This window comes from Magnolia sinica, chromosome 11 (genome assembly GCF_029962835.1).
Source record: "Magnolia sinica isolate HGM2019 chromosome 11, MsV1, whole genome shotgun sequence".
In the NCBI taxonomy this organism is placed as follows: Eukaryota; Viridiplantae; Streptophyta; class Magnoliopsida; order Magnoliales; family Magnoliaceae; genus Magnolia; species Magnolia sinica.
In genome coordinates, this window is record NC_080583.1 from 29,169,177 (window position 1) to 29,192,993 (window position 23,817).

The window sequence follows — 23,817 nt, forward strand, 5'->3', positions numbered from 1 at the left end:
CAATGTGCTTGAACCTAAATTGGGTTAACATGATTATAAAGATCATAAATAGCATTTATATAGCAAATCTTGTTTTCCAAATGCTTCACTAATTCTGGGTCATTTAGAAAGTGATAAACCTTCCAATTAAGCCCAAACTAAAACAAGTTGACTACATCTCATAATCATGCCTAGGGCTGTACACGAACCGAGTTAGCTCGGTTAGCTCGGTCGACTCGACTCGAAAAAGCTCGATTCGACTCAGTTCAAAACTAAGTTCGAGCCAAGTCGAGCTGATTTTTTAACCTCGAAAAAAATTTGAACCAAGTTCGAGCATGATTCAACTCGAATCGAAGTAGTTCAGTGACTCGGTTACTTTGATATTGATGTTGCTCACCATGTTTTTGATGAAATGACCCAACGAAGTGTCGGCTGGTGGCAAGGAAGGTATGTATGTGAACAAATACCCATTTTCTTGATTTTGATGTTGCCTACAAGGTGTTTGATGAAATACCTGTAAAACCACTGCTCCTGTTTTACAAACAGTGAGAATTTGAAGGTGCAGTCCATCTATTTGTGAAAATGCCACAGAGGCAAACTCAGCTTGATCTTGGATCGAACTTGGCTCGAACTGGCCCAAGTTGCTGACCGAACCAAGCCAAGCTGGCTAGTCAGGCTCGAGGATCGAGCCGAGCCAAGTTCAAGCTGGGGTCAGCTAGTGACCGAGTCGAGTTGAGTTGTGCCAAGCTTGACTCATGCACACCTCTAATCATGCCCACAAACAAGTTCATTTAGCCATTTTCTTCTTCTCCATTATAGTTTGAAGAAATCCATCACCCACAAACCCACAACTCCTCTTTTTCTCCTTTTTTCTTCAGATTAGGTAACCATCACCAGGTCGAAAGAGAGTGTTGACGCTTGGTAGTTACGTTGACATTGGTTGCTACATGAAGAAGAAAGGATGGGATGGAAGAGAGTAATAGAGAAAGAGAGGATAAGGAGGAGGGAGGCTGGGAGATTGGCGAACACCGTGGAGGTAGCTGTGGGGCAACAATGATTGCCACCAGTGCCACTACAATGGTCAACTGCCCTCTCTCTTTCCTCCTCTTTTTTTTTTTTTTTTTTTTTTTTTTTTTTTTTTGGTCTTTTAAATATTTTTTCCATTAATCAGAAGCTTCAACTTTTCCATGAATAATAATCAGTTGAATTTTGGCCATGATGAGCATATGTTGAACTCTATATATATATATATATATATATATATATATATATATATATATATATATATATATATATATATATATATATATATATATATATATAAAATGAAAGATAATGGGTAGTAAATTAATAAAATTTTATATTAGGGCAACGTATTTATCTTGATTTCGATTTGTGCATATAAGAGATCCGTCATAGTCCATTTGGAACCACTTTGAAAGGCCCAGTTGGTGGGCCCACAAGATTTGATGGTATTTACAAAATTTAGGGACCTTCATACAACTCTGAAGATTAACAACGTATCTCCTTTGGTATGTGTGCCTAACTATTATGGGAGTGGAGATGATCTAATCACCCTTTTAATTCTACTGTTAAGATGACCCTTTCCTCTGATTTTACAGTTAAGATAGTTCCCGGACACAATTTACAATTTAGATCATATAGAGGCGGTCCTAATGAACAATAGATATTATTCCTTTATTGTTGTTTTTTTTCTTTCTTTCTTAGGTCGGATGCCTTCAAATCAAGAGGGTTGAGGAAGAGTTTGGATGTATTAGGGCTAAGACTTATACTATCATGTGAGATCTATCCACTATTGGTTGCCTACAACTAGGCCACATATGCCACATCCAACACAGCAGACATTAGATTTTTAGCCCAAACCTTGCTCATCATGGATTCCAGATAAATGGCCAGGATCCCTACGCTTTGTGCCACATTGCCTCTACAAAACCTTCCCCATACCAATTTTATTTCCATTTTGTGTTTTTTTTTTAAAAAAAAATTAATTTATTTTATTATTATTTTTTGGTTCACCCTAGTCAAAATGGAGAAGTGGAGACCATCCATTAAGCGGACCCCACTATGATGAAAACCACTATTAAACCCCATTGATTAGGCAATCTTACCCATCCATCCAATTTTAGCATTTTCATGTTCAATACATATAGTAATCAATCTTCTTTTCCACTGTCCTTTTGTAGGTCACAACTCGAATGCTTAAGTTAATCCAATCAACAACATTCTTCTATAGTGATATATGATGATCCCTATGTGTGTGTATATCTCGAAATGCTCACTTGGGAACCAGTTCTCACAAAAACTCATAAGAACTTTTTAAGCCATAGCAAAAGGAAACAGTTTCCTCCCTTGATTTGCCTCTCTTCGCAATGGCTTATAAAGTTTTGGATTAGGTTAAAAGTTAGGTGTTGAAAGTTTCACAGGGTGCTACATCATATACGGCGTTCAAATTTTGTGTCCATAACACAAAGGTGTTACCTAAAAAGGTACGAAGGTGAGCATCTCTCTCTCTCTCTCTCTCTCTCTCTCTCTCTCTCTCTCTCTCTCTATATATATATATATATATATATATATATATATATATATATCCAAATGCTCACATGCGCACCAAATGACATGGAACTCGTGTTAACTTTTTTTAGAATACATCATATGTGATATAACTCCAAAATATGAGCACTCCATGTGAAGCATACCTCATGAAACCATCCGAGCCCAATTTTTACTTTGATCCAAAACTTTAGTGGGCCATGAAAACAGAAACGGTTTCCTCCTTTAATTTGCATTTCTCTTTGCTATGTCCCACTAGAATTTTAGATCATGGTGAAAATTTGTTCCTTGAGGTTTCATGGGATCCCATGACACATGTGCAAAGGTGCACACATGCGCAAGGTGATCATGACTCTCTCTCTCTCTCTCTCTCTCTCTCTCTCTCTCTATATATATATATATATATATTGCAATTCCATTCAATATGGAACTTCCTCAAACATCTTTTTTTTTGCATTATTTGTGCAAATACTTTGAAGCCTCGTCTTTCCTCACGTAGGCACACGTGAGTGAGATCTGAGCTTTCCATCAGGTGGCCCAGATGTTTCCTACTCTTTTAAATCAAAGAGAGACAAAAACAACCCAAGAAGCCATAGATACGCCCACCTCACTAAAATGCACGTGTGTTTTGACCCAACGAGTAACTAAGAAGGTTCCGAAAGGCCAAGGGAAAGATCGCTCTTAAACTGCATCGCCGGAGCACCAACTGAATTACACCTCTTCTCGTCCGAAGCATTCAAGAGATGGGCTCCACAACGACACAAATGCCTCTGTCGTAATCTGGCCCAATGATCATGCGGTCAAAAACTAGCATGCTCGGACCCATAAATCAATCCAGTCCACTCATCAATTGGGCCACACATTTGTAGAATATGTACCATTGCTCATCTTTTTCTACGCATTGGGCTTTCTCATACTATCACCCTCACCTGGTTTTTGGGCTAGAGCAAGTTCGCAGTGGGCCCACATGACGATCGACCCAGATCAAACCCACATGCCTCGCTTCAGAAATGGATTGCCTCCTCCACATAGACAGACTCGGTCCAAGCAGGGGCTCTGTCGAGCCCACGGTGATGTATGAGTTTTATCCATGCTGTCCATCAATTTTGCCGTATCATTTTAGGGTAGAAGATCGAAGGCTCAAGTAGACCACACTACATGAATCAGTGGTTATTACTGGCCATTGAAATCAGTGGTTTTGATGGTTGGCCTACCCGCTGTGTGGTCCACTTGAGTCTCGAATCTGCTTAATTTTTGTGCTCACATGCTTAAAATGATATAGCAAAATGGATGGACGGCATGGATAAAACCCATACATTCTGAGTGGGCCCCACAGAGCACCTGCCTGGACCGAGTCCGTTCTGGCGGCGGCAGGACGCAATCCATGTCCTGGCAGGAATTGTTTTATTGATAGTTACGGAACGTATCTATTTAACGGTTCAGATAACCCACGCGTACCCTGGAGCAACGTACTTCGGTGCTCCCTCGGTGTATACTCTTGCAGTCGGAAAAAGAAAGCCTCCTCTCTCTCTCGAACAGCTGCAGTCAATCCGATCACCACCGTCCTTCAAACCAGGTCAGTTTTCCTTCTCACCCATCTCCTTTTTTCCATTTTTCAATACATTTTTTCCTTTCTATTTTCTCTTTAAATTCTTTATTCGTGCCAAATTGGAAGTGGGTTTGATGCACAATCCAAATTCCAGTCTGCAATTTTGCTTATTTTCGTTTGAAATTTCACTACTTCCTTTGATGGGATCAGAAGAAAGAAAATACCAATCTCAGATTCTTTCTTTCTTTCTAGCTGTTGGGTTCTTATTTTCTGCCCTTTTCTGTTGTTTGTTGGTCTGAATTGAAAGCTTTGTAGGATTTGATCAGCTGAATGAAGTTCTGAAACCGTGTTTTGATCTGATTTCCTTTGTGGGTTTTCTTCCTTTTTTTGGGAATTCATCCCTCCAACTAGAAAATTGAAGAATTCTGTCACGGATTTTTTTTAAATCTTTTTTCTCCGTGGCTGAGGGGGTTTGTGGGATTTAATCAGTTCAATGAACTTCTGTGAGGACATATTCGACGGTTGGATGGAATTGATAGAAATTTCTCCTGATCAGCAGTCTAAGTGTGTGGGGCCCGCTTTTCGGTGATCAAGACTGTTCATGTGGTGGGCCCCCGCGGTGGATGGGCGGCGGTGGATTAAACTCTAGCTGTTGAACACTCCTATCCATGTGATAGTTGGTTTGAAATATGTTTGAAAGGGAAATCTAGCCATTGGTCCATACGCAATGGCAAGATCTTCAACAGTTAGATGGCTGGGATGTTCAATGGAGGAGATTTTCAGTCCATCGATCATCCACTGTAGGCCTCCTAGATGAATGATCTGGATCACTGAAAGATGGGCACCACCTGCATGGAACACATGGCCTGATGAATGTGCTAGTAGATCCGAGCATTGTGCAATGCCTCAATTTCCAAAACCTTGTTTTCAGTTGACTGTCTCTGTCTGTTGCTTTGCTCCTTTTCTTTAGCTTTCATCTCTCTTGCTAGAAACAGTAGGTATTTTGTACTCTTTTTTCTTTTTTGGGCTGCTAAATGATTGAGGGTTTTGCGATATCTCACATGAACTTCTAAAGAGGAAATAAACAAAGCTTAGTCTGAGTTGCCAAAATTTCCAATTGGGCTAGAATTCTGTACATGTGGAGCCCACTCTTTGGTGATCAAGACAATTTATCTGTTGGGCAACCCCGAACAAAATCCACCCAATTACACAATCCTATCCATCTGATAGTGGGCCTGCAAATGGTGGTTAGAAAAAGATCTAGCCAATGGATTTTTTTTGCAATTGCAATCTCTTTTCTGGTCAGATGGTTGGGTGTTTGCTGGAGGAGATTTTCAGTCCATCACCCTTAAAATGTGGGGTTCCCAGATGAACGATCTAGATCATTCAAAGAGGGGCCCAACCCATCCTGAATATACATGCCTGATGATAGTAATGACTATTAGGGTAGGGCCGAGTACCGTGTAATACATCACTTAAAGCCTTTTTTAAGTGGATTTTCTATGTGGGATTGTTTCTTGTTCTTCAAATTTCATTTACCACGATAAAATGGATTTTTGGTTCTGATTTCCTTGCAATTTTCCATAAAATGATTGAAGGTTTGTAGGATATATTCAGTTGAATGAACTTGTGAAGAAGGAATGTACAACTCTTGGCCTTAATTACCAAAGTTTTCTTTTGGTCCAAAGCTCTGTACAGGTGGGGCCCCTTTTGGTGACCAATATCATTCATCCAATTGGCCATGCCATGGATGGGTAACATTGCATGAAATTCCTCCATAGGATGATCCCATCCAACCAATGCCTGGAAATGGATGATTAGATGCAAAAATGGCTACCTCTTCATTTGCAGCTAGAGGGGGTTGGTCCATCGCCCATCAACTGTAGTGCCAATGAATGAATGATCTGAATCCCTGAAAGAAGGGCCCTGTATTCCCCCCTCTCTGGAATGCTCGGCTCAAATGCAAAACACTGTTAATTTGTCCAGATCATTAGTAACTCATGTCTAAAGTTACATTTTAAGCTGATTTGGTAGTTGGTGTCTAAAGTCACATTTTAAGCTGATTTGGTAGTTTGTCCAAACAGTTGGCAACTCATGCCTAAAATCACATTTTAAGCTGATTTCTTTTGTGGGTTTTGTTCCTTTTCTCCAGTATTCATCCCCCAGCTAAGAAAAAGAGGAATTGTGTGCTACTTGTGCTGTAATTTCCTGAAAAGTTACAGAGATCCGAAGCTACAGTTATTGCGGTTTGTAACAAGAAGGTTGCCTTTCTTTCATGAATTTTTCTGGGTCATAATGAAGAGCAGTGGGAGGGTCTGGTAAGGAGCAGTTTCATGATTGTATGCTATTCGGAAGTTGAAATGCCGCCCAGCCGGCAATCCTCTCGAATTGATACTGTTGATCTCAAAGCTCAGATTGTTAGGAAACTAGGGCATGAGAGGGCCGAGAAATACCTCCATCACCTTAGGAGTTTCCTCAGCCTTAAAATCAGCAAGCGCGAGTTTGATAAGCTATGTTTTATGACAATTGGGAGGGAGAATATCACACTCCACAACCGGTTTATTGCTTCCATTCTCAAGAATGCATCCCTTGCCAAGGCACCCCCTGCCAATCCAACCAAAGAAGAAGGTTCCTCAAATGTGAAATTTGCAAATGGATATTCAAGAACTTTACAGTCTCTTTGCGGAGATGCATTTCCTTCATCTCCTCGCAAAGGAAGGTCTACAAATGCTCACGATCGCAAGTTTACAGACCACCGGAGTCCTCTCGGACTCTATGAAAAGAATCAAGGCGCCATGTATGACGAATTGATCACAAAGGCTGTTGAAAATGCAAATACCACTGCCAATTCTTTTGACTTAAGAAGGCCTCAAGAACTCATATCTATCGGCAGCAAAGCTCTAGTTGAAGTTGCCTCTGTAGAAGATGGGGAAGAGGTCGAACAAGCACCAGGAAGCCCGTGCATTCAAAGCAGGAGCCCTGTCAGGGCACCTCTCGGCATTTTAATTAGTTCTGCTGGTGCACATAAAGCTCTCCGTAACAGCTTGGGTGCGTTTCATCTCCCAAGGAAAGACATTCCCCAGACTTGTTATAACAGTTCTGAGTTGCCCGATGCGAGAACTCTGAAGGAACGTTTGGAGCGGAAGCTACAGGTTGACGGTCTTGGCATTTCGGTTGATTGCATTAATCTGTTAAACAATGGATTGGATTCGTATCTGAGGAGGTTGATAAAGCCTTGTCTGGAAATAGGACGAGCAAGGTGCAGTCAGGAACAGACAAGGCAGGTAAATTGCAGGCCGGTACCTGGTGTGAATGGTATCTTGGCAGATAGATATGTACAAAGATCAGATCATTGCTTTTCGGCATCATTACTTGATTTTCGGGTAGCAATGGAGTTAAATCCTCAGCTACTTGGTGAGGATTGGTCAATTCAGCTTGAAAAAATATGCTTCAGTACATCTGAGAAATAGCCTAGTGGTTTAAGTTTATGTTTTAAGACCCCGTAATGGAAAGTGAAGCCTTTATGATTATAAACATCATGGATCCACATGTCATGTCCTTCCGAAGTCATGAATCATGCTGCAAGTATTCTCCTATTTAACTTCAACAGGCAATTATGAAGTAATATATCAACATGTCGGCCAGCACAGTCACAACCCACATGGGATTTTTTGGTGGGCCAGGAATTGTTATGGTGGTGGCAATGTTGTGAGTTCTAAATTCACTGTTTTAAGGGTGGATCTTGAGTTTCTTCCATGATCATTTTTTACAAGCTCTTTTGGGGGAAAATAAGTTGGGAATGCCTACTGAAGGTTTGGAACAGTGTAACAGATTGGGCATGATTATCAGTGGTCATGATCTAGTGGTGGTGGGGTCTGCTCTCTGACAGTAAAATGTAAATCTCCTTACTCAATTTTTAAGTATCTATGAGTTATTTAGGTTCTTACTGATATCTGTTGCTTGTTTACTGTATTGAAACAGTGGGTGTAAATAAAGCTTTATCTTCAGAGTTTCTGCCATTGTTATTACCCTCTTTAACCATATGAAGGGCTGACCTCAAATAAGTTGTTCTTGCATGTATCTTTTTGGGGCTATCTACAATTTAATTGAAACATACATGCTCGTGCACTTTGATGCCACTTGGGGTTGAAATCTGTTATCAAAGTTTGGTTAACTAGCTTGTTATATAAAGTCTCTAGCCCAAAAAAAATGAACATTACCTAAATCACCAGAGACCCTTTGTTTTCTGTTGCAAATCGTGCGATCCAGATCATGGGTCATTTGTGATCTGGATTACTACTTTTAGCGACCTGAAATTATAGTTCCTATACTGTTGCTGTTGATTAAGTTGTAGTGCAAATTTATATTTACAATGTAGAGATTAATGTTTGATTTATTCAATAGCATGCCTGTAATATAACACTATGCATGTGGGGTCTATAATAAAACATTAATGATGTCATATATAAATTCCAATATTCAATCAAACAGGACATATTTAGCCCCTGGATCTATGCAAGGAGCATCCAGTCTATGATACCTGATCATTCAAATCCCTCGGGTACTATTGTAGAATAAAAAGTATGGGTAAGGTTTTGGGACTATGTTAGATGTAGGCCTGTAGCCTATTCACACTAGAATATTTTTTGTTACAAAAATAGGCGAAAACTATCAAAACATGCTGGTAAAAAACATATTTAAAAATTAATATGGTACGCTAACAAATGATTTAATAATAAAAACTGAAGTATTGAATATATATATATATATATATATATATATAGAGAGAGAGAGAGAGAGAGAGAGAGAGAGAGAGAGTTGTGTCACCACACCCTGTGGTTGGGGTTCAAGTGAGTCAGACAGACCCATATCTGTACACTATACTTGTTCCTGTACATGAGTAAAATATCACCCAGTAACAGAGCTGTGTATTTTCTGCCATCTAAAATTCCTAGATGTCGCTTGGAGCCATTATAGATCCGTCGGAGCCTTTTTCTTATAGATCCGTTGGGGCTTTTTCCTTATAGATCCATGTGGTTGGGGTTCAAGTGACCGAAGACTAGCCGTTATAGATCCATTGGAGTATTTTTCTTATAAATCTAGCAACTAGATCTTTGTGGATATAATGGATTTTGGCATTTTAGAAATCCAAGTGCATCCCAAGCTCTACCAAAGATCCTAGACTCTATTCCAATGGGATTCATGCTCTCTTCTTAGTGATTATTCACTCTAATGAGCATTCCAAGCTCCTCTACGAGAAAATCATAATCTCAAGCATTCTCTAGAAGTTTAGACACTATTTTTATTGACAAATCCTGATGTCTATCAACTTCTAGAATGTCCATCTAGGTGAATCCCCTAGGCATTACAACTTCCCATTAGTTGTAGGAGATTATATCCAACCTCCTATTACCTTGGTCACCTCAAAGGAGCACTACATGCAAGGTGGTTAATCTTGGAGTTGAAGCCTTGCAAAGCATTAGCATTATAATCGGGAGAGCGAAAGGGTAGTCGATTGAAAGCACGGGAGAGCATCGATCAAGCGACCTTAGACAACACATCAACGAGGCTCAATCTGACAAGGTTGTCATTGTAGAGTCCATATACACTCTTTCCTTGAGTAGGATTGAGTGTTAGAGTTCGATTGTCAAACCTGATTAGGTTCTTTTGTAGGACCTAAATTAAGTCATTGTGTAGGCCACCAACAAGGGTGTATACGTGTAGGTTCTTGGGTAGGACCAAGGTTTGTGGCGAGCCTATAGAAAACCACATAAAGTCTCTTGCGGGTGTTGATCCTTGTGTAGGATTGTAAAGGTTAGAAGTTAACTTGATTTAAAACCTCCGATAGTGAAATCCAGTACACTCATATCATTTACGGTTTATGTGATTGGACCCTCTATTGGCTTGAAAGCCTTAGGCAATTGGATATTAAAAGACATAAATTTTTAATTGGTCCTAATCACCCCCCCTCTAGGATATAGCTTTCATTCCTTAGCTCTACCAAGCTTCCACACGCATAGCCTTGGTAATCCAATTACACCACAAGTGAATTTTCATTCTCTTCTTTCACTTGTATCTAAAACAATTTGTTTCTTTTCTTATTTCATGAGCAATGTATTCTGTAACGGTAACGATGGCCATAATGGCCACCATCATTACCTTTATGATACGGGCTGTTACAGCTGTTATGGGGAGGCGTAATAGGCCATTATGGAGGCTGTAATAGCCTTTACGGGTTATTTTTTCATAACAGCCTTTATGACCCCATAACGCGTAACGGTTGCCACTGTTACCTTTACGTAACGGCCTTTTGCAACACATCATGCTCCTAAGTCCCGATTCATCTTCTTCCCGCTGAGTTAGTTCATGGTGACGGTTGTCATAAAGACCAAGATGGTTTTTAGAAATAGGTGTGATGTGTGGAACTGATTTTGCTGACTGATTGTACGAGGGAATAGTGGTTGACTCTATGATTTTACAGCGTGTATGCCCAATGGTCACTCTATGAGAACTTTAACCCAGAGTCTTAAGTGCCTGAAGTGATTAATTTCCTGGATAGGTTGCTCTAGTTGATACTTACATGTGAACTAACATTCAGCTTGACCAAGATGGTGTGCTGCAAATTGAGATTACCCCTGACTGGAGGGAGGCAAGGTAGGTGCCCACTGCCCAAAACACTTAGAAAGTTTAAATGGTAACATACTTGATGTTGAACAGGTCGCAGATAACTTATGGAGTGCCAAGATCAAAAGTAGGCCGGTGGGTCAGATCTAGGGTAAAAACTACCTAACACACATTATAGCTTCAGATGGGCATAACTTTGTGACTGGTTATAGGAATCACTATCATAAGATATTGCTAGAAAGTTATTGACAAAACCTACAACCTGCCATTTGATGGGAGTCGATTAGCTTGCTACTAAAAAAAGGTCTGTTTCAGGGGTTGAATTTCACTTCGAAGTCAAGTTTACTGTTTTTATTAATTTTTTATGTTGCTATTTTTCAGTCTTTGTAGGGTTTTAAGAGTCCTGTCATAGAAGTCATTGTTTGAGTCATCTATGGATGCTTTGAGTTGGTATAGATGCTCTTAGTAATTTTAGTAAGTTTACCATTTAGGATAAGTAGGGTCGAATTAGGAGTCTTAAGGCTTATATAAGCCATATCAATTTCGTTGTAGAGAATAATTTTCATTATTATCAATTTCATTCCAGTTTTGGAGGTTTTTTTCCCTTGTGGATTCAAGGGTTATGGTGAAGGCAGGAGATCTTTTCTCCTTCTCCATGCTCTTGCTCTGTTAATACTATATTTAGGGCAAAGGTTGGGCAATTAGGAGGCAGTATGAGCAGAGGTTGAATGTTGCAGAGATGAGGATTTTGATAGTCAAGGATCTTCTAGTGAGAAGGTCCTGAAAATAGGATGAGAGGAAGACCTAAAAGTAATTGGGTTGAGGTGGTGAAAATGGATATAAAGGCTTGTTCTTTTACTGTTGATAAGGCTTCTTAGATAGGATTGGTTGACAAAACAAGATTGGTAAAGCCAAATGACGTTGATGAATCGTCTTCATCTTAAAGCTTATCCCAACTACTTGGGGTCGGCTGCTTACAGGGGACGTCCTAGCGTGAGTGTAGATACAGAAGAATACTTTCTTTATCAAAAGTTTCATGCCAGCTTATGGTTAATTGTCCATGAAAATATTGAGAAAGAAAATGTCCATGTAATTTGGATACAGATGTCTGTCTCCAACATTGACACGATGAACCCCAGAAAACCTGATTGCTGTACAGATTCATTGTTATACTAGGAAATGAATTTATTCAAATTTAGCCCTTATAAATGTTGGGACTTTTGGGGCAACCTTGTGGTGTGTCCTTTTTGCAATTTTGCCAGCATCCTTTTCAGTCTTGGGAATTTTGGTAAATTCACAAGCAGAGAATTTTGGTGATGGTTTCAGGAAAAATCTCACATACTACATGGTATCTGGTCTATTTGGTTTTTCTTGTTGGAAGTTTAGTCTTTTCTGCATTGGAAATGCATTTCCTGCAGAATCTTCATTTATTTGTTATAAAACTAAATAAATAAAAACTCAGAGAGTTTTGAAATCAAACTAAGTTTTTGAGATTCTCTTTTGCCTCTCTTGATGTTTTGTCATGGTTGTGATCTTGGGCATGTGGGCAATGCCAAATTGTTACACTGCAGAATGTGGTGGTCCTTAGATTTCTTGGCATGAGATGTAGAAAAATGTATCTTTAAAACTCGGAAAGAAACAAAAACGTTTTCTCTAAGACAGATGTGTTGATGTGTCCAACAGTAGAATATTTTAGAGAATTAGAGTATACTTGTCCTGTGTGACTGACTTTGGTTGGAACAGAAACAATGTAGATGGGCTTCTTTTTCACTCGCCATGAGACTGTAGAAATGATTAATTTGACATTTTACTTGGAAGCTTGAAACTGTATAAGTGCTTCATTGACATTGACAAGCAAACAAGAAATGAACATTGTATGGATTCAGGGATCTTGCAAGCTTATGTGGGGCCCGCTTCGATGGTAGACATGGGTGTTGTAAAGCCCCCCAACTTGCCTTTCATTCTTTCTAGCAAATGTCATTTTGTTATGGGACTTGAGCTGTGTTTGGGTGCACATTTGTATAGAATTGCAATAATCAGTTTTGCTCGAATGAAAATGACCAAATAGCAATAAATTGGTCTGGTTCACAACCAAATCGGCTCCATATTGCAATTTTGTTACTTTCAAGTTGAACTTATTATCTAAACTGCAAGTCGTGTGAGACGTGAATGCTATGGTAATTATGTTTTGATAATTTCCTCTTTATTAAACCAATTACTGCAATCCAATTCAATTTGTGCAGCCAAACGCAGCCCAATTCACAATTTTCGAATTCATGCTGTTTTTCCACAAATTTTTGTTAGCAATCTAGTGTTTTCTCTTCAAATAAAAAAACCAATGCAGCCCGCCCGGCTTAAGGACTATTTCAAATCTTTGATCATTTAAATCTTTTCTTAAGAGACTAGCCTGGGATCTGGCCCATTTCCACCTCTAGTCTCAATTCCTCACAAGATCAGACCTACCTCATGGATGGCTTGGATGTTTCATCTGGTTGATAAGTTGGCACATGTGGTGGTTATCTATATGGCTGTCTTATACACGTGAGCACACCACCCTCTTCGCATGAAACCTGTACACAGCGCACGTGCCACCTGTTTAGTATGTGAGACATGAGACATCTCAATGAATCCTAAGGTGGCCCCACTGATCAGGTGGGCACCGCCATTAAAAATAATAATAATAATAATAACAATAACAATAATAAATGGACGGTTTAAATAGAATCGCCAACCCTCCACATTCAAGATATATGTTTGGCTTTACTGATTACTGGCCAGCCTAAATATTTCAGAGTCGTCTGATCAGGTTGTGGCCCACGTTGGGCTCTACTTACGTGTGCTTATGGGGCTGCCAGACTCTGCAATTTATGTAGTAGAGCTACTATTCCCTTTTTTTTTTTTAACACGCACACACACCCCAAACAAGCTCGCCATTTCACCACGTATGGGTACTCGAACCCTTGACCCTGTGTTGAAACTCCTGAGAGTCTACCACCCGAGTAAGAGTAAGGACCCTAGTAGAGCTACTATTCAGCATTGAAGTACCGTTCTCAGGCCCAGTGATCATAGGGTACCAGTTGGGTATTCTGTTGTAAAAGTGGGCCCCACTAAAATAGAGCAACGGTTAAATTCAACCAATAGAAGCTCAAGTATTCTGAAGGGGAGCATCTAAGATGGGTCCCATATATCAGCATTTTGGATAACTGAACCCGTGGACGCGAAATTTCCAACAGGGAGGCCGTGGAATTAAAAGCTCTATCCGGTCCACCTAGATGTTGCTGTCACACCCACTCCGTCCATCCATCCGTTGCGAGCCCAGAAATTTGGCAGATTCAAAAACCCAAGTAAGTGGGCCTCACCACAAGAAACAGTGGGGATTGAACACCAACCAACCATCAAAACCTTCTTGGGGTACACCGAAATTTTTGGATCAGGATGATTTTTATATTATTTGTTTTTCCTTCATCCTGGTGCAATCACCTAAAGAATGGGTTGGATGGAATAGAAACATGACAATGGCCCCATGAAGGTTTGGACGGTGGTTGTTTCGTGATTTATGGCTCACTCAGAGATTTTAGATCCGTTTCGCAAATTGCCTACTGACGGTGTCAGTATCCAATAGCTTGTCAGTAGGCAGTACCTACCTGACGGCGCTTTGCGGCACCCACCATGATGTATGTGTTCTATCCATGCCCTCCATCCATTTCAGGGGATGAGCTAAACAAATGAGGCAAATTCAAATCTAAGGGTCCTTGCCCTTGCTCGGGTGGTAGACTCTAAGGAGTTTCAACACCGGGTCAAGGGTTCGAGTACCCGTACGTGTTAAATTCTACCAGCGTGAGTGTGTGGGGGTGTGTGCACGTGTGTTCAAAAAAAATAATAATAATAATATGAGGCAAATTCAAATCTCATGTGGACTACACCACAGGAAACAGTGGTGATTGAATGCATATCATTAAAAAAATTTCAAAGGCAATAAAAGTTTTCAACGAAGCTGATATATGATATTTGTATTTTCCCTCCGTTCACGTGGCTGTGACCTAATCAACAGGTTAGATGGCAAGTTAACATTACAGTGGGCATTTAGGAAGTTTTTAACGACGGACATTTGTATTTTCCCTCCGTTCACGTGGCTGTGACCTTATCAACAGGTTAGATGGCAAGTTAACATTACAGTGGGCATTTAGGAAGTTTTTAATGACGGACATTCAATGACCACTGCTTTCTGTGATGTGGCTGTCTGAGATTTAAATCTGTCTCATTTGTATTTTTTCATACTCTAAAATAATTTTTTATAAAAAATAGATAGATAACATGGATAAAACAAATATATCATGGTGAGGCTCACGTACCACTATCTAGTAGCCACCTCGAAACTGGCAGTACCAGTAGGTAATCAGCCTCGCATTGCTAAAGTGAAGGGAGCGGATTAAGAAAGACTGCGGAAACGGAGGTGGTGGGAACTTGTGGGGCCCACAGTGATGTATTTATCTTAAATCCACACCGTCCAACTATTTTGAAAGCTGATTTTTATGGCATGATCCCAAAAAATGAAGTTGACTCAAATTTTAGATGGACCACACACAAGAAAGTCTTGATTGAATCCTCACCATTAAAAACTTCATGGATTCTAACGGAATGTTTATTTTCCATCCAACTGTTGATAAGGTCACAAACGCCTAGATGAAGAAACCACACAAATATTATCTTGATCCAAAGCTTTTGTAGTCCACACGAAGTTTTTAATGGTTAATCACTGCTGTTTCCTGTACTATGGCCCATCTGGTATTTGGAACTGCTTCATTTTTTGGGATCAGCCCTAAAACGAGCTTTCAAAATAGTTGGATGGTGTGGATTTAAGATACAAACACATCACTATGAGCCCCACAGTTAAGGGTCCCACCCACCTTGGTGGATCCCCGGTCTAACCCAATACGCTCCCGAAACGACTGAATAGATGGACGCGGATTAGCTGCTGACAGTTTGAGTAGCGAGACTCCCTACTGAAGTGACGTCACCGAGTTCTGTGGGCCTCACCATGATGTATGTTTAGTATCCGTACCGTCCATTCATTTGGAAAAATCATTTTAGGAAATGAACCAAATAACAAGCCAATGCAAAGCTCGAGTGGACCCCACCACAGAAAACAGTGGGGAGAGTGACGCCCATCGTTAAAAGCTCCTAAGAGCCACTAAAGTTTTCGATCAAGCTGATATTTGTTATTTCCCTTCTTTCATGTTTGTGTTAACTTAGGAAGATTTCAACGGTAGGAGTTACTCTCCCTACTATTTTCTGTGCCGACGGTACGGATACAATATATACATCATGGTGGGGCCACATAACTGAGTGACGTCACTTCAGTTTCGCTCCCCCACGTGTCAGTAGCTAATCCGCGTCCGGAATAGGGAAACGGATTGACTGCTCCCCTTGCCACCGGCCCCGTCGCTGATGGTCGGTGCTCTGTTGGACCCATCATGATGTATGTGTTTAATTCATTCCGTTCATCCATTTTTAAAGATCATTTTAGGGCTTCATCCCAAATATGAGAAGGATATAAATCTCAGGTGGATCACACCACAGGAAAACAATAGTGATTGGATATTCACAATTAAAATCCTCCTAAGGCCCAATGTACTGTTTATTTGAAATCCAATCTGTTGATTGGGTCATACAGGTCCAGATGAATGAAAAAAACAAAGATCAGATTGATCCAAAACTCTTATGGCCCCATAAGGTTTTTAATGGTCAACGCTCATTCAACACTGTTTCCTGTAATCAGTTCAACTTGAGATTTGGATATACCTCATTTTTTGTGTCATACCCTAAAATGATCTGAAAAAATAGATAGACGACATGGATGAAACACATATATCATGTTGGGGCCCACAGAGCACCCACCACCAGCCATTGGCCGGTGGCGGGGGGAGTAGCCAATCCGTTCCCCCGGAATAGATGTCCCACCAACATCAAGTTGGGCCCTACAAAGCTTTTTGGTTTGACGGCTCCATGCAAAGGGGATTTTATAGAATATTCGCATCCTTTTTATGCTACCTTTAAACCTAATGATATGTTTTGCTTAAAATAGGAAGGAAATAGGAAGGAAAAATGACGGAGAATGCACGTAGTTGGATCGCTATTCGTTTAAATACAGTCTTCCCAACAAAAAGCACTTATTTAATCTAGCATTAATTACTTTTGAAATTTTAAACCCAATGCCCCTTTTTTAATGTCTTTATTTAATTCATGCCTCTTTTCTTAGATAAGTTGACCAATACAGGTGTCCCTACCGCAAACTATACGGCACCTAGGGACAATTTGCAAGCTATCCGCTCCATCCATCTAGGTCCATTTTCTAACATTCATATTGGAACTTGAGAATTGTTAAATTCACTTAATATATATTAATATGTCATTCGCTTATGTCACGCCCCGAACTCGGAAACTGGGCTCACAAAATTTTCGATCGTCGAATCCGGCGCCGACAGCCTCCGTAGAACCCCATTCTCGGATCCCGGTACCTATTCACCAGGTTCCGATCCTGGGATACTACAAAGAGGATTTATAATCATCAGTGTAATTCATAATGAGCATAACAAAAGCATAACCCACAAACAATAACCACAGGAACACCACCACAAAATCCACTATGATCAAAAACTTTGTACAATGCAGCAGAAAGGGAAAATACAATGTAACAAAAGAAACAAAACTCCAGAAGCTCGGCTGCACGCTCCAACTATGGCGAGACTATGGCTGTGACTGCGTCCTGGCGTCACCTGCACGCATCAATCGTGCATAAGCTTATAGAAAGCTTAGAGGGTGGTGTGAGTATGTGCGCAATATAAGCGTGCTCAAAATACAAGGTCAGAGTAATGCGGAATCATGGTAATGAGCACATGAATGCAATCAGCCGTACCAAGGCTATGCGGTACAAGATATGAATGCTATCGGCCATAATATGGCCATGCGATGCGAGATGCAACTCAAGCATGCCAATCCTCATTATGTATCAGTACAGTTCTCATTCTGCATAATCACCGGGGTTCAATACACTCCAAATGGCACTGTCGCTCTCCTAGCCGCACAGTCCAAGTGAGCGTAAGAAACCTCACTATCCGCCTGGCCAATAGTCTACCAATACTTATCCGGCACGTCGATAGCAGACCCATTCGCGAGCTGGTCAAACTCAGCCTAATATTGCCCCCTACCCTCGGGCGAGTAAGGCCACACTCCTTTCCAACCGACCACGACACAGTGGGAGATGCGGCCTCCTGGTATTCGGCCCTCGTGCGCTCATATATCCACTCGGTCTCGACATTGGAGTCATCCTCTGGTACCATCGGGTTTAGGAATTTTCACCCAGGGACGTCTATGGCGCCCGTATGCTAGAACCAAATATTTTCGGTATCCAACCCAGCTATCCACGATGTGTCTATGGAGGCTATGGCCCTGATGTCGCTAGGGCATACAGTAACTACAATCACACAAATGCAAGTGCATGAGTCACACTATCAGTCATGCAACAGTCCTGTATATACCATGCACTTATATGAGGCAACTCCGCCTATCAAGGAGCCCATAAACAGTCTGTCCAAAGGCATATGCTATGATCGGTCACTCCTCACATCAGGCATACATATGGTGCGAATAATCATGAATCATGGATCTATACTAATCATGTTATGTGGTGATGGGCTCTGATCAAAATGAAGATGGGCCTGGACGTCCTATATACTACAGGTATGGGCCTATTAATGGGCCTTAGGGAGAATCGTAATGCGGACATTTAACCAACATTATCCTCACAATGTGGACATCAAACCAACATTGCTCCCAAAGGATGACCTTCCATGAATCACACATTTCAATGGGCCTTTTGTACATCTTATTGGGCCTCGACCCAAGGACCTAAATACATCAAATGGGCTACATAACATGAGCCCCATATCTATATCAAGGTGGGCCTCAATGGGCCTCATAATATGGGCCTAATACAAATCAAGGTGGGCCTCAACGAGGACCACTAATGCATGAAGATGGGCCTCCATAATGGGCCTTAAATTATCTCCAAAACCGTTGGACAGTTGGATGAAACACATACATTATGATGGAGCTCACACTAATAGAGGGTGTGCTTTACAATACTTACATAAGTGGGGCCCACCAAAATGCTCATTTTCCACCCAGCCTAAGGCCCAATATAATGTTTATTTTCCACCCAACTTAAGGCCCATTATAATGTTTATTTTCCAACCAACTGTTCATAGGGTCATGTAGACTAGGGTAGAGCCCACTGTAGTTTTTATTTATCATCCAATCTATCCATAAGGTCACGTGGGCCTGGATAGGGCCCACTATAATATTTATTTTCCATACAAAATGGGCCACTGTAATGTTTGTTTTCCATACAACCTGTTGATAGGTTGTGTGGACCAGGGGCCCACTGAAATGTTTATTTGCGCCTAACCTGTTCACAGGGCCATGCAGCCAGGGAGGGGCCCACCGTAATGTTTATTTGCCATCCAACCTACGTGGGCAGGGAGCCCACCGTGAGGTTCGTTTGACGTCCAACCTGTTCATAAGGTCATCAGGACCTGGGGTGGATGTGGGGCCCACTGAAATGTGGTACATAAATCCAGCCCACTCATTATGTGAGTCCCACCTGACTAACGGTCCATACCGAGTTTCAGCGATATCCAAAACTCCGGTAGGCCCCACCAAGTGATTTTATATATTTAGGCATGTCGTCACATGATTTTAAATGGTGTGGTACACATGAGTTCCGTATAAGGCTAATTTTTGGAGTGGACGGCCAGTCCGTGGGTACCCAGCAAATGCACGGTGTTGATGGTCAAAAAGTATCAAAGTGGGGCCCACAGCTGGGGCCGTGACCCCCAGCCCGTCCGTCCGTCAGCGGCAGCGCTGTGGCAGCAGCAGCGTCAGCGCTGCTGCATCCCTGGCTTTTGTCTTTTTTTTTTTTAAAGGAAAACTGCTTTTCTATGGATTTTCTATGGTAGGGCCCACATCAGTTCGATCCGACCCAGCCATACAATTCTACGACTCATGATCGACGAAATAAGACCAATATGCAATGTGTTATTGGCGAATGGAAGGGTCAAAGTGAGTTTCAATGGTGATACGTCTATTTCTTATGGTATGGCCCGCTCGAGAACCGGATTGGTTCCAAAATTTTGCTCAACGCCTAAAATAATCCAAGGAAGAGGATAGAAGGCTTGGATTAAATACCTGAATCAAGGTGGGGCTTGCATGAGAAGCCCACCACTTCTTTCTCTCTCTCCCTTTTTCTTAAAGTACACCCTTGCCATTACACTTCACTCGCCAACGTCCAGCGTCCAGGGATGCTAGACGGCTTACATAAACACATTGCTATGGTGGGTCCCACGTAGATGTGGCCCACCAACATATATGCATATAATATATATATATTATATTATATATATAATACATATTATATTATAGATTATATAAAATATAACATATATATATATATATATGTATATATATATATATATATATATATATATATACATTTAAAAAAAAAGCATTGGACCATCCAAACAATGGATGGTGTGGATCATCACCTGCAATAGAGTAGGCCACACCGCCTGATGTAGATGGACGGGGTAGATAAAACATATATTAGTGGGATCCACACCATCACAACAAGAGAGAGAGAGAAATATACGGTGAGATAGAGAGGAGGGACCCCGCCACTATGGGCCCTCCATTAATACAACTCTTTCATCAAAATGGGTCCCACAACAAGTGGGCCCTAAAGATCAAGATTCCAACGGTGGATCACCCACCTTTAAGCCTCCTCCTTGCTCCCTTGGCCTCAAATGCTCCTTAGCTTACTTTTTGATGGAGGTTGATGGAAGATTGATGGTGTGGATGAAAGATGAGAGGGTGGGCCACACTTGTTATTTGGGAGAGAGCTTGGATATTGGAGCTCTCATGAGATTTGGAAAATTGCTAGGGAATGAGAGGGAGAGATAGAAATAATGGGTGAAGGGATGGGTGGAGTGGTGGTTGTAAGAAAGGGAGTGATGAGAGGTATGGCTTAGTTTGAAATTGGTGGAGAAGAGAGATGGTTGTGGTTGAAAATGAGAAAAAGAGGAATGGTGAGGTGGAAAGAGAGTAGACTTTTGAAAAAGGAGGGAATGGGTTGAAGTACTTGAGGTATGGTTGCATTTATGGTTAATTGATGGGACTAATTGTGTAGAGATTCCCTCGAAATTCCCAACGCGCGGTGTTTCTTCGGAATAAACGCAGATCGGCATCTTCTTGCCTGGGTATCGGTTCGGTGCGCAAGTCACGGCGTTGGAACCGCGGCGACTACGCGGTCGCTATGATATAACTTTTGGATCGAGCCGACGTCGGTGCACGGGACCCGGCTTAGGATCGTGCGCAAACTCCGGATTCAGTGCGAAGGTTGCCGGAATTTGACCGGAAGGACCGCGGAAGCCAACGGAACAGTACGGATTAGGACACGGGTCTTACAGCTTAAGTGCTTAAGTGTTCAAAGAAATTGGTTGTTCAACATGATGTCAGAGTAGGCATGGATTGCATACGGACGGATTTAGTAGCAAGTTGGCTATTGACAATGCTCTATGGACCCCTCATAATATATATGTGTTTTATCTAAGCCATCCATTTATTTTTCCAGATCATTATAGAGCATGAGCCCAAAAATGAGAGAGATCCAAATTTCAAGTGGACCACACCACAAGAAAACAATGGATATTGAATGCCCATCATTAAAAAAAATTTAGGGCTCATTGTAATGTTTATTCCTTATCAGCCGGTTGATTAGGTCATACACACCTACATGAAGAGAAAAAATAAAATAAAATCAGTTTAATACAAAACTTTTGTGATCCTTAGAAATTTTTTAATGCTGAGTGTTTAATAACTACTCTTTCCCGAAGTGTGGTCTATATGAGATTTAGATATGCTTCATTATTTAGTTCATAATATAAAATAATCTGAAAAATATATAGATGGCATGGATAGTACATGCACATCTTGTTGGGGTCTACAGAGCACTGTAGGTAGCTACCTCCCTAGGCAATTCACGCCCGATGATGCCCATGGTAAAGAGTTGCTATATGCCATGTTTAGAGCTGTACATGAGTAGAGTTAGCTCAGTAACCCGCTCGACTAGGCTCGAAAAACTCGACTCGATTCGGATCAAAACTCTGTTCGAACCGAGTCGAGCTTTTTTTGGGAGCTCGGAATATTTCGAGTCGAGTCTGAGTTGGACCTAGCTCGACTCGGCTCAACTCAGTATTGAGCTCGACTTAGCTCAGACTCGACTCGAATCAAGTTTTAAGTGAATATATAAGCTTTTTTTTTTTTTTTTGCCTAACCCAGCAACCCTAATCCATTTCTCCATCTCTTTCGCCCAAATCGGCCGTCCGTTCGCCCAATACACTCTCCGTTCTCCATAGCCCGGCGACATTCTTTCTTCTAGTGTCTGTTCAGACGATCTCCTCTTCCAAAGTGAGTTCTCTCATCCACTCTCTCCATGAAGAGTAGCGTCCGTCTGAGTAGCAAAACACATCCGAAAACTCAGATCAAACTCAACTCGAACTGAACCGATCTACTGGCCGAGCCGAGCACGAGCTGTTGTTCCAAGCTCGAAGGCCGAGCACGAGCCGAGACTCGAGCTGTCCGAGTCAAGCACGATCTGGGCTAAGCTCAGCTCAGCTCGACTTGTGTACACCTCCAGCCATGTTGCATCCACGAATAATGCTTAGTTCAATACCGAGGCTCTTTGTTTTTTTTTTTTTAAAACACACCACCACACACTCACACTTTAGTGGTATTTCACCACCTATGGGTGCTCGAACCCTTGACCAGGTGTTGAAACTCCTAAGAGTCTACCACTGGAGCAAGAGCAAGGACCCAGTTCAGTTCAATACCGAGGCTAAGTACCCAACTTTTACATCTTTTGGTGCTAAGTTAATATGGATCTCTTATGTTTTATATAATATTGGAGTGTATTGTGTACCGATGTCTACCTTCTCTTCTTTTACTTAATAATTTTAATAATTTATCTCACTGTAAATGTTGTGTTTTATGTACATTTAAAGTACATTGAGACTCATGACTACCATATTATTTGAGAAAATGTCGCTTTGAATGCTCCGGTTATATGGTTTATTTCATTAGTTACATAATTTGTGTCTTCTTCACAGTAGGTCACCAAACCACTGGTAAATATTGTTTTTCAAGAATTGCTCGTTGGGTATGCTTTCACGACTCCTCTCTAGCTTTAGGGGGAGCGTTAAGGATGGAGTCCTAGTCTGCACACCATGCATGTATGGATGCAAATCCTTTTTCTCAAACTCTCTAACTATAACTCTCTCCCTCTCTCTTCTTCTTCTTCTTAAACTCTCATCTCTCACCTCCTATACTTTCCTTCACCTTTAACAATCATTATAAATAAAGAATACAAGAAGGGAATACATGATTTCGTGTGAATATTTCTCAATATTTCTATGGAAATCTTCAATGCCCACCATTAGTTAAGTGTGGGGCTCACAATGGATTATTTGTGTCATTCAGTTTGTTCACTTGATGCAAAATACCAAGACGAAGGGACAATCCAAAATTACAAATTTCTGAAACTTAGGTTGCTGGGGCATGAATTTAAAAGTTTTATGCATGATTTTACATTGTTTCCTATAGTGAGGCCCACCTGTCTTTGGATCAGTGTGATGTTTAGGTAAAGGCCAAACACTAGGTGGTACACCTGATGGACGGTGTAGATCTCATCCACATGAAGCTATTGGCCCCACAAAATTTGTACGCACGCCCATACGTGACCACCCAATGTCACACCAACGTCTTCTCTCCACCTGAAATTCTCTAAAACGCTATTTTTTTATTTTTTATTTTTTATTATTTTATTTTTTTTGGGGTTAGTTTGTTAGTGCACACCCATGTGAGTACACACACTCCATGTTAGCCACCCCACCAGGGATCGATACCAAACCCTCAAGTGTTGAAACGAGGTATCTCCACTCAGTTTGCCGGTTGAGCTATGGATCTGGGTGTTCTAAAACACC

The 23,817-nt window shown here is 41.1% G+C and overlaps 1 protein-coding gene across 1 annotated transcript; it reads left to right on the top strand.

Annotated features, from left to right (window-relative positions):
• Window positions 1-3,976: 3,976 nt before the first annotated feature.
• LOC131218990 (uncharacterized) lies at window positions 3,977-8,118 on the top strand. Its single transcript, XM_058213928.1, has 2 exons — window positions 3,977-4,126; window positions 6,252-8,118. The coding sequence occupies exon 2, from the start codon at window positions 6,433-6,435 to the stop codon at window positions 7,567-7,569; it is 1,137 nt and encodes a 378-aa protein (XP_058069911.1). The 5' UTR covers window positions 3,977-4,126; window positions 6,252-6,432; the 3' UTR covers window positions 7,570-8,118.
• The last annotated feature ends 15,699 nt before the right edge of the window (window positions 8,119-23,817 follow it).

Coding starts and splice junctions, on each gene's coding strand:
- LOC131218990 (XM_058213928.1), top strand. CDS start 6,433: ATGATTGTATGCTATTCGGAAGTTGAAATGCCGCCCAGCCGGCAATCC.